At 49.7% G+C, this 13635-nt stretch overlaps 1 protein-coding gene across 3 annotated transcripts in view; it reads right to left on the bottom strand.

Annotated features, from left to right (window-relative positions):
• Positions 1-1171: 1171 nt before the first annotated feature.
• LOC119453486 (dermonecrotic toxin SPH) overlaps positions 1172-13635 on the bottom strand; it is a 114072-nt gene continuing 101608 nt past the window's right edge. For all 3 annotated transcript variants that reach the window (XM_049668178.1, XM_049668177.1, XM_037715529.2), the window contains exons 4-6: positions 13274-13393; positions 3762-3999; positions 1172-1596 (exon numbers count right to left, since the gene is read on the bottom strand). In XM_049668178.1, the coding sequence (XP_049524135.1) occupies positions 1386-1596; positions 3762-3999; positions 13274-13393 (569 nt within the window). In that variant the 3' untranslated portion in view covers positions 1172-1385. The remainder of the gene's footprint in view (positions 1597-3761; positions 4000-13273; positions 13394-13635) is intronic.

Here is a 13635-nt window from a genome sequence, read left to right as displayed (position 1 = left end):
CGTTGCCGGTGCTGCTGCATGTCCAAGTTTATACAGCTGACCTTCGGTCCTCCCTTTTCTTAATAAAGAATTCATTCATTCATACAGCTGATAAAGCTAATATCATTACTCCGTATAGCTCTCTCCAAATTTGCTATCGCAATTGATGCTTCGCCTTCCAGGTGAAACTGCGACAACTTTTTGAAGACTTTGAATGTCTTGATATGTCGCGCAGCGACATATCAATGAATTGGATGCCCACCTTACAGAAGTGACAAGCTATGTAGAGCAAAATTTTGGCCACGACACACAAACTTTATGAAGTGATTCCTCCCCTCCTTCTCGGTCTTATCAATGTTTCATGGAAGAATTGGTAACCACAACCACAGTGCATGCTGCAAGGACAGTTGCAAAAGTACTGGCTGCGCACAGATAGCAAAAGCCACACACACCTGTTCTGTTTCCAGGTGACTCCTCATATGCTACTCTAGGCAACAGCTTGGGTACCCTGCCGGCTTGCTGCTTTCTGGATGGAAGTCACCTGTGTGGCTGGCTGAACGTACACGGGCTGCTGAATCGCAGCTACAACATTTACCGCTAAATCGCCACTGACTTTTTGACGTCGTTACTCACCATTACCTCCGGCAAAATCATTAAGCACGTATATAAACATAGCGATGATGATTTCTAATGACATCCCCTTGAAACGAGGCAGCAACAAATAGTCGCCTAGCCTGCGCTTGAGCTAATCCTGTTTTACTACATCTATTGCAGTCTAGCATTATGCATATATATGTAAGGTCCATAAAATTGCTGTCTTTATATTGTAAAGTTAGCTATTCCCTTAATGATCCCGGCTCCATATCTTCCCTGCTTTTTTTTTTACAGCGAAGCTGTTAAAGGCTAGGTTCCAGGAGATCACGTCCGTGTAGTAGATCGACCGGCGTGTACAACAATTCAGATACGGCTCCATGTTCGTGGTGGTTTGGCTCCATGTACGTGGTGGTTTCCCGCCAGTTGTGCCTTAGCACAGGTGTCAAAACGGATGATGGATGGCCCATTGTTATACCCCTCACCACCGCCGATGCCTCTTTTACAAGTGTCGTCTGTCTCGACCGACGAACCCCCAACGCTTCTTTATAGAGCAAGAACCTTCGGTCTGGGGTGCTGCAATTTGGTTGCGTCATTTTACTGGTCGCTTAATTTTACTGATTGGAACACGTGCTCTGGCTGGAAGACCTTGTGGGTGGACATGCGATGAACACTTGTCGCGCGTCGGCAGGCATTCCTGGACAGCATGGCTGCACGCTCGGCTGCTTTCTATGCAGGCAATATCGTGCAGGGAATTTCGGGCGACACTGCTGGGAACACTCATTCGTTCTATATAGGCATCCTCACTGGTTGAGCTAAGCGGGTATGGTAGCCCCAACGATTTTGTCGTTACTCAGAACGTCCATTGAAATGAAGGGCTTGCTTTCGCAGTTGTATCGGCATCCGAAACGAGTCCACGGGCTGTCGGAGACGTTGGCGGGTCGCATCGTGCTTCGAAATTCGTTCTCCTTGAGAATACTTGCCAAGAGGTCCGGTCTGTTGGTGATTATGCCGTCCACGTTTCTCCTATGACATGCATGAATGCAACGAAAAAAACACCAACATAAGATTATGATCAAATCATACAGCTTGCGCAGCGTATCGAACATGAGCATTAAAGTATAAACCCCGTGCAAGCGATCGTGTGCGCGACAAGCGACGCGATGGCGATGGTTGTCGCGTCCGCTCGCCGCGTACTATAGTCGATCCCCACGCGAGTGACGACTTTGAGCGACGTCTCCCTGGCGTTGTCGGTATAAGGGCAGCAAATATACGCGCGGAAACTGGCCTGACGCAGGCTCTAGTAATGTAAGTTGATTCGTTTTGCTGTACAGAGAAGCATAAAGTATTTCTGAAGGTCTTGCAATAAGTTTTTTTTTTTAATGCGAAGTATTTCTTAGCGAGTGAGTGAGTGAGTAAAGACTTTATTGAAAATAGATAAATAACAGAAGGCACACTGGTTGGGGCCCCTATTCCAGGGCTCCACTGGCACGAGCGGCTCGCCGGGCTTGGTCCAGAAGAGCCATTTGGCTCTCCCGGCCCTCGTCCGCAAGCCATGCCTCCCACTGCCTATTCCTCATGAGTGGATGTTTCAGTACTATTGGGCTGTCTATGTGCGGAGGCCTCTTGGGACACTCACATGTGATGTGTCTTAGTGTGGGTATTTCGGTGCACCACGGGCACATCGTCAATGAACCTCGTGGGGTGTATTCTGTATAGGTGGTGCAGGTTGGGGTATGTATTCGTCTGAATACGACGCCAGTCCCTCTCCTGTTGGCTGTTCAAATTCGAGTGAGGATGTCCAAACGTCTCCGCTGCTGCCTTTGCTGTAAAAGGATGTCACGAGAATTAGGTGGAAGGTCGTCGCTGGGCCCTGCAATTGCTCGGGCGTTTAAGCCTCGAGCAATACGGTCTGCCCTCGGGTTCCCTGCCAGTCCATCGTGTGCTGGACACCATATGATAGTGTGGTGCCCTTTCTTGGCGAACATTTTTATCTATCTATCTATCTATCTATCTATCTATCTATCTATCTATCTATCTATCTATCTATCTAGCTTCTATCTGGTCTGTCTGTCCTGTCTGTCGGTCTGTCTGTCTGTCTGTCTGTCTGTCTGTCTGTCTGTCTTGCTGTCTGTCCGTCCGGCCGTCCGTCCGTCCGTCCGTCCGTCCGTCCGTCCGTCCGTCGGTCCGTCCGTCCGTCCGTCCGTCCCGTACCGTCGCCGTCCGTCCGTACCGGTCCGTCCGTCCTCCGGCCGTCCGTCCGCCGTCCGCCGTCCGTCCGCTTCCGTCCGTTCCGTCCGTACGTCCGTCCGTGCCTGGCCGTCCGTCCGTCCGTCCGTCCGTCCGTCCGTACGTCGTCCGTCCGTCCGTCCGTCCGTCCGTCCGTCCGTCCGTCCGTCCGTCCGTCCGTCCGTCCGTCCGTCCGTCCGTCCGTCCGTCCGTCCGTCCGTCCGTCCGTCCGTCCGTCCGTCCGTCGTCCGTCCGTCCGTCCGTCCGTCCGTCCGTCCGTCCGTCCGTCCGTCCGTCCGTCCGTCCGTCCGTCCGTCCGTCCGTCCGTCCGTCCGTCCGTCCGTCCGTCCGTCCGTCCGTCCGTCCGTCCGTCCGTCCGTCCGTCCGTCCGTCCGTCCGTCCGTCCGTCCGTCCGTCCGTCTGTCTGTCCGTCCGTCTGTCCGTCCGTCCGTCCGTCCGTCCGTCCGTTCGTCCGTCCATCCGTCCGCCTGTCTGTCTGTCTGTCTGTCTGTCTGTCTGTCTGTCTGTCTGTCTGTCTGTCTGTCTGTCTGTCTGTCTGTCTGTCTGTCTGTCTGTCTGTCTGTCTGTCTGTCTGTCTGTCTGTCTGTCTGTCTGTCTGTCTGTCTGTCTGTCTGTCTGTCTGTCTGTCTGTCTGTCTGTCTGTCTGTCTGTCTGTCTGTCTGTCTGTCTGTCTGTCCTATCTATCTATCTATCTATCTATCTATCTATCTATCTATCTATCTATCTATCTATCTATCTATCTATCTATCTATCTATCTATCTATCTATCTATCTATCTATGTAGGAATGGCGAGGCAACGTGCAAGTTTTCGCTTTACGATAGCAGATTCAGTTCTCGCTACTTCTCAAGAGTTTGCGGCGCAAGCCGGACTCGCGCAGCGACATATCAATGAATGATGAACCATAAACAGCTCCATCAACACACAAGGAGTCATTCACACCTGAGGGACAGTCGGAGCTGCTGCGGAATATCGATGGTCCACTGGTAAGCTTTCTCGATGAAGGTGGATGATTTTCCCGCGTCGCGGTTTGCGACGACGCTGTACATCCTGCCGGTAGGTCGCAGGAAAGAGACGCAGTTCGAGGCACCGTCTCCTTGCCACCGATGACCTCGTATCCCGAGTTGCCGGTACATCTTCTCAATAGTGTTCAGCTCGTCGTTGTCGGTGATGTCGAATCCTGCGCGGTTGTAGGCAACAGCATGGTTCTATTATTTTGTACGTGTCGTGAAAGATAAAAAGCTTCGCACGCGTTCAGGTCGAGTCGTGCTTTTGGACTACTCTTGCGGAACCCCACCAGGGTCTTAAAAAAAGCTTAATTATTCTTGAGCGAAGACAATCGAAACCCAACACTCAACTTCCTCCTGTTCACAAAATCTCTTTTTCGAAAGAGGCGGGATTTTTCTGTTTGGCGCAGTGACGTCCCAATTTGAAGTCAAATGCTGGCCAAAGAGAGAGCGCGAGATAACAAAGGAAGGGTGAGAAAATCAGCCCGAGAAAATAAGGTTGAGCAGGGTTGTTATATTTAGCCCAAACCATAAAGATCCATGGGCTAAGGAAAATTGAAAGATGAAGAGGCAGATATAGAAAACAATCATTCGGATCCCACGCACTATGGGAACCGATGTAAGCGAAGTTTTCGGTGCTGTTTGCGTTGATTGACGATAATTGGTGGTGATATTGACGGCGAATGTTTATGCTTTTCAGCGTTTAGTACAGTACGAGAATGGTGAGGTGACGTTAAATGTTACCTTGCGTGCAACACAAGACAGCGAGACCACAGTACGGATCGCGACAGTCCTCAGCTGCGGCCTCGGCTTCAGGTTGCGGTATAGTACGGTGGCCGGTGGGTGTCGATGACAATTGCAAATTGCCAGGCCTGGCCTTTGCTGACGAACTGGTGTCGATGGCAGAGGGTCCACCATACCTTCAGGCGCTGATTCACATCTTCCAAGCTGAGATAACGCGCCTTGGGCTCCGCTTCAGCTGCAAGAAAGCGGCGATTGTCTACCTCGAGGGACCAGGTACAGACGAGGTCATCATACGGGTGGGTGATGCAAGAACGTCAACATTCCCAGCGAATAAATACCTAGGGGTGCAGCTGTCGAGCGACCTAGACCACTATGGCCAACACGAAACCATCCTTCTCCAGAAAGCGCTTCGTGCCCAGAGCGTCCTCCGTCGACGGATTCTGTGGGGGTGCAACCGATACCTGATAGTGCACGACTTGTGGAAACTGGTGCATGTGCCGGGGCAAACCACGGCGCAAATGCCGTAGTTTGCCTGTCGACGCCCATGCGGGAGTGGCTTGAACGGAGACAACGTGAAGTGTAGCCCTCGGATGCCACGGCGCAGTCGCCAACGAGGGTATACAAGGCGACCTGGGGTGGTCGATCTTTGAGGCGCGCGAGACAATCAGCAAGATCACTTACCGCGGCCTACTCTGTATGCCTCGTGAACGAGGGGCGCGGCGTGTGTTGGACTACCTGTCTGCGACTGGTCTGCTTGCACCGTGGGTGAGACGTATTTACCGCACTGAAAGCAAATACGGCTTCTTTAAGTGTCCGCTCAGTGCAGACACATCGGCGGCGTGGGCGCACCGGGAACGGCAGCTCGAAAAGTGTGAAGAGGAAGCACAGTTGCAGCAGGCGATGTCGGCGAAGTCGACAATGGCCGTCTACCGCAACACAAGAAGGACATCTCAGCGGTGGACTTCTACGACAACGCCTTAGGGAGCAAGTTGCTCTTTGAAGCACGTGCCGGAGCCCTCTGCACACTCATTCACCAAATAATTAGTGAGGAGGTCCCCAGTGTGGTGTGCCGTGCTGTGTGGCAACGCGGAGGAGACGATAGACCACGTAGTCCTCACGTGTGACGTGATCGGGGCGCCAGCCGCTGAAGATGTCACCATCAGCGCAGCCCTCGGCTATGGTGATACCATACCTCGGCTTTGAAATTCCCGGACTTGTGGGCGATGGCGATTGTGCTGTCGACAAAACTCTGTTAACATGGACGAAGAGGTGCCTCGAGCGCTGGAGAGCACAACCTCTCAATAGCTAACGGTTCATGTTGGGCAACAGTACACGTGTGATTGGGTTCACTTAGTGTTCATTATAGTGTACTAGATAAGGGGTAGTGGGCTATGGGAAATCTCCGCGGTGAAGCAGTTCTCCCAGAAACGCACAGGTGGCATTGCTGCGCATTTCATCTGTCTTCTCGCTGGGCTGAAAAACCACGTTTCAATATGCTCCACCGCGTTCTCTAGCGAGCAGAAAAGAAAGAGGCGAAAGAAAAGCGAGCTGCTTCGCTTCCTCTCTCTCTGTTTCTTTCTTAATTTTTTTTGCAAGGACACAAGTTCAAAAAGTTTTATTGGTACGTACGAGTCCAAGCTCGCGCCGGTGGCACGGCTTGCTTATCAGAACCTAGGCTGAAAAAAAAAAGATTCAACGTCCACATAGGTTTAGTTCTACAGAGATCACTTTATTTACACATAAAAACAGGACGAAAAGCATCATGCACCACCTCTTTCGCTTCTTCCAATGGTGTGCGAGAGTGTTTCTGATATTAGCGTACGGCGAACATACGTCTGGCAGACAACGTCAGCTTGTGTACTTCTGTAGTTCATGAAGACAGTCTATTCGATCATCACAGCGTGAGACTCACTATTAAAAGAGGCCTGAACATAAGCAGCACCATCATAGTTTGGAAATTTCTGAGTGGCCCACAGCTCTGTCGGTTGACGCACATTCCGTAAATCAAATGGCATCTACTGCACGTCGATTGCCGGCCTATCCATTTCAGGCTCATCAATTTTTGAGAGCAAGATTTCTTAGACGAGCCAAACTCTGCAGGTTCTGCGCACACCCCTTTTCTTGGAGGTCTTTCGTGTACTGGCACCTTCCACAGGTACTTGGGAGATTCGGCAGAATGGTCGGTACTACACGTCCGGTGAAAGCGAAGGCTTTCCACGTGGTATCCGCACTTACTTTCCATGAATGACGTGAACGTAGTCTCGAAGTACATATTTATATAATTGGACACTCCAAAGCAGATTTCTGCCGTCGGCGTCGCCGTCGCCGTGAGGTTCCCGTATGACGTCAATGGAGATGAAATCTTCGCCGCGCGCCGAACGCTGCATGTGCGAGTGAAAGTGTGCGAGGGACGCGCGCTTTCACGGGGAGTGAACGCACGGCGGAGAACAAACGCGCGTTCTGCGCCGTGCTCCCTTAAGGGCTGCAGAAGTAGGCCACCCTTTCCTCCTTTACAATCACCATATATGTAGAGCAAACGCGCCTGCTTACGACACACGAAAGGCCGGGAGGTGGGGGAGGGGGGGGGAGGGAAGGGAGGCGATGTTTATCTGCGGAACTAAGTGCCTATTTATACCAGAGGCTCCGGCAACAGTCACCAACGCCACATGCATTTTATGCGAACGCAGGCAAAACGCCGACGGCGTCGACAACAGTTGTGCGTGTTGCCGGTGCTGCTGCATGTCCAAGTTTATACAGCTGATAAAGCTACTATCCTTACTCCGTATAGCTCTCTACAAATTTGCTATCGCAATTGATGCTTCGCCTTTCAGGTGAAACTGCGACAACTTTTTTCTTCGAAATGTAGCCCACACGCAGTGTCAGTCAGTTCCACGGGCTTATCAGCACGGTGAAGGTTCCGCTGCCAAGCACAGCGATTTTCGTCATCCACGGAGACACCAAACACCTCCGGTGCTATCGTACACTATAGTATTCATGACCTGTTTTTTTTTCTTCTTTTTTTAGCAATAGTTGTTTTTCGTTTTTGGTTAGAGCGTGGTATTCACCATTAAGGTAGCCATGCCCGCCAGTTACAAAGGGTAGGTCTCATGACCACCACCAAACGTCGCCTGTCCCCTCGGTCGCGCTCCTGCCAATGCACAGTCTCAGCCGCTTCCCTACGTGGCGTGCAAGACTGAAGCAGCAGCAGCAGTGGAAAAGTCGAAGGAAGAGGCAAAGAAAATGCTCCGCTCTAAAAAAGAAGGGGGGGGGGGGGTGCGGTGGTAAATAACGATTCGGAGTGCTGGACAATCGCGGTCTGTCAGACAGTGCTGTTGCCTTTGAATATTCAATTCATGGAGTCATAAAGCTTCGGAGCAACGCTGGGACCGCGGTGACGCCGTCATGGAGGGCTGCGGATTAATTTCAACCGTTCATTAACGTGCGCCTAAATTTTCGTTAAGGGCCCCGTGTCGCAGAAAATCCGGCATCGGCAACCGGCGATGTCGGCGGGTGACGGAGAAAATCATCCTCAACCACCCCGACCGCGCAGGCCTCCACGTGGTGCAAGGTTTTGGTGAACAAAAATTGAATTTCTCACAGTGAAATCCGTCGGAAAAATGTCTAAAGGACGACTTTACCATTCGGCGTCAGGATTCGCCGTCGGATTGTTTACCAATCGGCGTCGGATTGTAATTCGAATGTACGAGAAAACCGAATTCTGCTACGAGGAAACTCAAACACAAACCCCTTTTCCAGCATTTCTACCAGACCTACAGCCGCGCGTTCGGGTACTTTACTTGCGAAAATGATATCCAGATGGCGCTCGCATCCTAGGCAGGTTAGGGAGCCTACATGCAAGCGCTGAAAAGAGCGCTTGCATGTAGGCTCCCTAAGGCAGGTCAAATCGGGACTTCGCCTGCTAATTCGTTTTGGACACGCGCGCGCATCGGGGCAATAGCAAACAATTAATAAAATAATAAAAAAAGGTGCTAGGGCCTTCACATTTTAATATAGGACCATTTATATTGCCCTTGGAAAAACGTCTTTCCAGCAATGCATTTCTGTTTAAAAGTGAAGCCGAGTTTAAGGGGATCGGTGTAAGCTTGGTCTTTGTAAGCTGGCTTTCGCACATTCAGTGTTGCAGTGAATGAAGCCTACTTGCCGTATGCGAACGATGCGATGCGAACGGGTCCCGATAAGGCTATCGCATTCTACTCTTAAAGGCGAAGCTTAAGCGTCCTCCAAATTTTTTAGTGTACGAGCGTTTTCCCTTCTGCCCAATCGGAACGCGGCTGCTTAGCAGCGCTATGCTATAGTCACTGAGTCGCCGCGGCGGGTGCCTTGGATAGTGTAACATTGATTTTAACCCCTCGAACTGGACCTAACGACAAAAAAGAGGTGGAAAAAGAAGAAAGGAAAGACAGGGAGGTTAACCAGACGCACGTCCGGTTTGCTACACTACACGGGGGAAGGGGTTTAAAGGGATGAAAAGAAAGAAAGGAGAGAGAGGGAAGAAAGCACTCTCAGTATGAACACATGCGGTTGTCCACCACTTCACAATCGGTCACTGAGGCCAGTCGACTTCATGAACTGTAACAATGCGCGCGTCGCTTTGTAAGCCTGCGACGCGTGGGGCCATGATCCGAGAATCTTTGTCTCTGAAAACGCTCTGCTGTCTAATCGGTTTAACACACTCCGAAGAATGTCGCGTTCTACAAGACTGACTATTAGACTCCAGATGGTTAATCTGTCAATGCAAATTAACTTTTTTTAGTAAGGATATTAGTTTTGCGCAAACCGCCAGGTTTACAAAGAACGCAAGGAGAGTTCAAAAGTATGCAAAGGGCCTGCAGTGGTGTTTGGGTTATCGCATACGCAAAGGCATACGCTATTTCTGTAATTTACTAGTGTATATTTAAGGCAGATAAAGAGAAGAAAGGGCTTGAATAAGAGAGAGAGAGATAATTTAATAGAAAGGCAGAGAGGTCGTCCTGAGCTAGCATGCTCTGGCCTGCTACTCTGCACAGGGGAAAAAGGAAAGGGGACAAAAAAAGAGTAATGAAATATGATGATGAGGACAGGATAATCACAGAATGAGAACAATCGGCGTCATATCAAAAGAAAGAAGTGACATTTAGCAGGGCTTGTAATTCGGCTGAGCATGCAACCATGCCCGAGTATCAGTCGACGGGTAGATATGTGAACACGGAGTCTGGAATGGCAGAGAACAATGGAGAGTGGCAAGATTAGGGAACTGGGCGGCGTGAGATGTGAGGAGGCACAGGAGAAGAGGAACTTTTCTGAAAGTGCACTTTACTTACTGATTGGTTTATCGTGACACTAAAAGTGCTGCTAAGAAAAAAATACGACAGAGCTCATCTTGCGATCACCTTTCCACTATGGCCAACGTAGCTGTAAAAAAGCTGCGTTTATATCGCAGCTTTTCTCGCCACATTCCACACCACACATTGTATCTTTGCTTCATGTATGAATGTAAAAAAACTGTAAACAATGTAACACTGTGGTGAAATAAACTTCAACTTCAACCTCGATGATCTAGCATGCGAGCAATGTATCGATGTCACGCCGTATTTATGAAGTCAGGTGTATTGAACATCTATAGTAGTCATTCTTGGATTCCCGCTGCTTCGTTATATGTGACCTACTCCAGTTTCGTGCTTTTTTCCTATGGCACTCGCTTGGTGAGTTCGCCAAGAGCATGTCGCCATGACGCCGACTGCATGACGCCGACGAAGTGACAATGATGGAATGACGAAGAGGGAATGACGTCGACGGAATGATAAAGGCGGTATGAGGACGAAGGCATGACAACAAGAGACGATCCTTACTGATCCTGATAAAATAACGACGACAGCGGGCCGACGATGACATGAGACAAGGATCATGTCGATCATGATACAAGGATGTTGTCGAAGTGATTGATGATGGTAAAACGACAGCTGGACGACGACTGCATGACGAGAGTCGAATGATGAAGTTTGAATGATGGCGACGGGATGACCGCGACGGGATCACAACGACGGCGTGACAACGAATGCAATGACCACTGCGTGAAGATGTTGGAGTGACAAAGACGACATGATGAGAATCGGATGAGGAAGCTTTGCATTGACGACGATGCAGCTACCACGGTGGCCTTACGACCGCGAGCATATGCCTAGTGGCCCAAGCTATTAGACAACTTGGGCTACTTGGTCAGCAAAGAAGGCGTGATGACGACTCAATGGCAAGAGCCAGATCACGAAGTTGTAATGACGCAGATGGAACGAGCACGACGGCATCACGACGCCACGCACTACCTAGGGAGCTGGTAGACAACTTGGGCATCTGGGTAGGCGTAAGCGGCTAGATAGATGGATAGATGGATAGACAGATATATATATATATATATATATATATATATATATATATATATATATATATATATATATATATATATATAGATAGATAGATATAGATAGATAGATAGATAGGCTCAGAACGGCTGAAGTAGGCAAAGAATGTATGCTTATTGTAGTCCTTTCCTCTTCAGCGCTGTTGGTCAACAGCTCAGCTTGGAATGCACAGAAACTACGCAACCTCGAGATTGCGATTATGAGCACAATACTTTAACAAAATAATTGAAACTAGACAAATATGTCATAAAAAGATGGCCAATAGCACAACGCGAAAGACGAAGCACGTAACTGACACACTAATACAACGCGCAAGACAAAGCACGTAACTGAATCGTCACCGAGTCAAATCAGCGCGTACAGCACGTCGTAATTGCAGCCTCCGCGATCAACTTCAGAAACATTTTCAGAGCTAATTGCGGAGGCCACGCTCCGCTGTGCTGAGTACGGTGAACGCCACTACCAACGCCACCTAGGTGGCGTTGGTAGTGCTTCTTGATGCCAGCGTCCCTTCGAATGCTGGCATCGAGGCGTCGTAGTGCTGAGACCACCGAAGCGTTCACTGTCGGTGCGCGTTAGTGTCATAATGCAGTACTTCTCTTTTCTGCTCGTAGGCGGCGGCACCGCCCCGAGCAAGAGCGCGGGTACACGGAGGAGTGTTAGATATATAAGGCGCGTCTGTGTAGCTCTCTGCAAATGCGTTTGTGGCGCAATGGGTTAAACGCTCGGCGATCTATCGTCGCGGACCGAGAGGTCGTGGGTTCGATTTCCAATTTTGCATGTTTGTGGAGATGGCCACTTGTATTGATCAACTGCGAGCGAACAACGGGAATCCCAGTCCGGAGCCAACGTTTCGACTAGGCAACTTCTCTTCGTCAGACAGAAGACGTCCTTCTGTAGAAACTGAGGAAGACATGGTTTCTTTGAAAATGCCAAAATGTGATTAACCCGAGCGCAGCATGAATCGGTAACCCACACCGGTCCTCATGGTTTTTATTTTTAGCTTCGCGTTTTACTTAGATAGATGACAATTTTCCCGTCTATAAAGCTTTCTCCACATTACGGATTTTCGCACAACTGGTTTGTCATGTTCAGTTCTTTCTGCGCTTCAAATTTTCGATTAATTCGGCCTCGCTCTGCGATTCGCTAGCCTCCTGGATAGTTCAGATACTAGAGGGACCGCCCCGGGAAGGCGTTCGTCCCGGGTTCCATCCCGGAGCAGGACAAATTTTCTTCGACTGTGAAGCTTTCCTTTTAAAAAACGCGTGTTTCCTTTGTAGCTTCGTGCTGCTATCACGTGAATGGCAATTTTTGCACTTCGTGAACTTTCCTGCACCTGGCGGATCTCCGAGGAACTGATTTGCCACATTAAGACTGGTTCCAGCAAGCTCGGCTACAATAAAACATCTCTTAAGAACCTGCCCTGGCCAAAACCAGGCCCTGGCCAAACCCTGTCCAAAACCAGACCACCGGACTGGTTTTGGATTCTTGGCTCTACGGGCCCAACCGTCGAGCCCTACTGATGTATATCGGCGAAATAAAGTCGTTTATGCCGTTGGGAAAACTTCTGAAAAAAATTGACCACATGTCTGCTTGCTTCCCTGCAAATCCAGTCGAAAGACGATAGTCTTCTGCCGCCCCTGATGCGTAACGCCCTCTCTTCTCCTCCCTCCCACCCCTCACACTCTTCCTCTCCCCTCTCACTCCTCCCATGATGGATGCAATGGAGGTTTTGCTGAATTCATTTCAAATTTCCCGCGTTCGCCCTGCTCTCGCGCCATCTGTTGGGACCTTTTATTACTGTTGGTTTAAAGCCGGCTACAGAGCCGCGGCTTCAGTCGGCTTGTTTTTAACGCGTAGCATCTCTTCGACGCCGTTTATAATGCTTTCATTTTTCATTTACTAACGTAAAAACCAGTCCAATGTGTATTCTTAATTAAATGAACGCTGTGGATCACGGTTGTGTACCTATATTTTGCCTCAAATAGGCCTGAGGTTTCCTTTGCGCTGTATAATGTCGACGTGTATGACCCCGTGCCACAAGTGCTAGTAGCTTGGTTGGTTTTGGCCGGGCGGTTGAATAGACAGACAGACAGACAGACAACAGACGGACGGACGGACAGACAGACAGAGTTATTCGCGTTTAGGTAGCCCAAGAAAGACTATCGTCTTTAGAAAACACAGGACCAGTCTCGCCGAAATGTTGGCTCCGGCATGAGGTATCCCTTGTTTGACATGGCGACACGAAACGACACGTACAGCGAGGGTTGTTTCACGGGATGCTTACCTATCTTGTCGATCATGTCGGGCATTTGGCGATGGATGGTCTGTATCGCTCCCCGGAGCACTTCTCTATCGTCGACGCTGGGCACTGCCAGCAAGACGTTCATCGCCTTCTTGACAGAGACTGCAGCAAAAGTATGACAAGATGATGATCAGCGAGGACATCGCGTTGACTACACACCATACCGAGCAAGCAGCACACATCTTCTATAGAAATTGATACTTATACAGGTAAAAGTGAAAGTTCATCAGAGCGACGGCAGGTTTCACCTTGCCATAATTGGAAAATCATGCAACACGTACTGTCAACCAAAAAGTTTAATTGCTGATTTTATGTTACATGTTCAACGTTGAAATTGTGCAGTT

The sequence above is a fragment of the Dermacentor silvarum genome, chromosome 5 (assembly GCF_013339745.2).
Source record: "Dermacentor silvarum isolate Dsil-2018 chromosome 5, BIME_Dsil_1.4, whole genome shotgun sequence".
Taxonomy (NCBI): domain Eukaryota; kingdom Metazoa; phylum Arthropoda; class Arachnida; order Ixodida; family Ixodidae; genus Dermacentor; species Dermacentor silvarum.
This window is presented reverse-complemented; position numbering and strand designations above follow the sequence as displayed.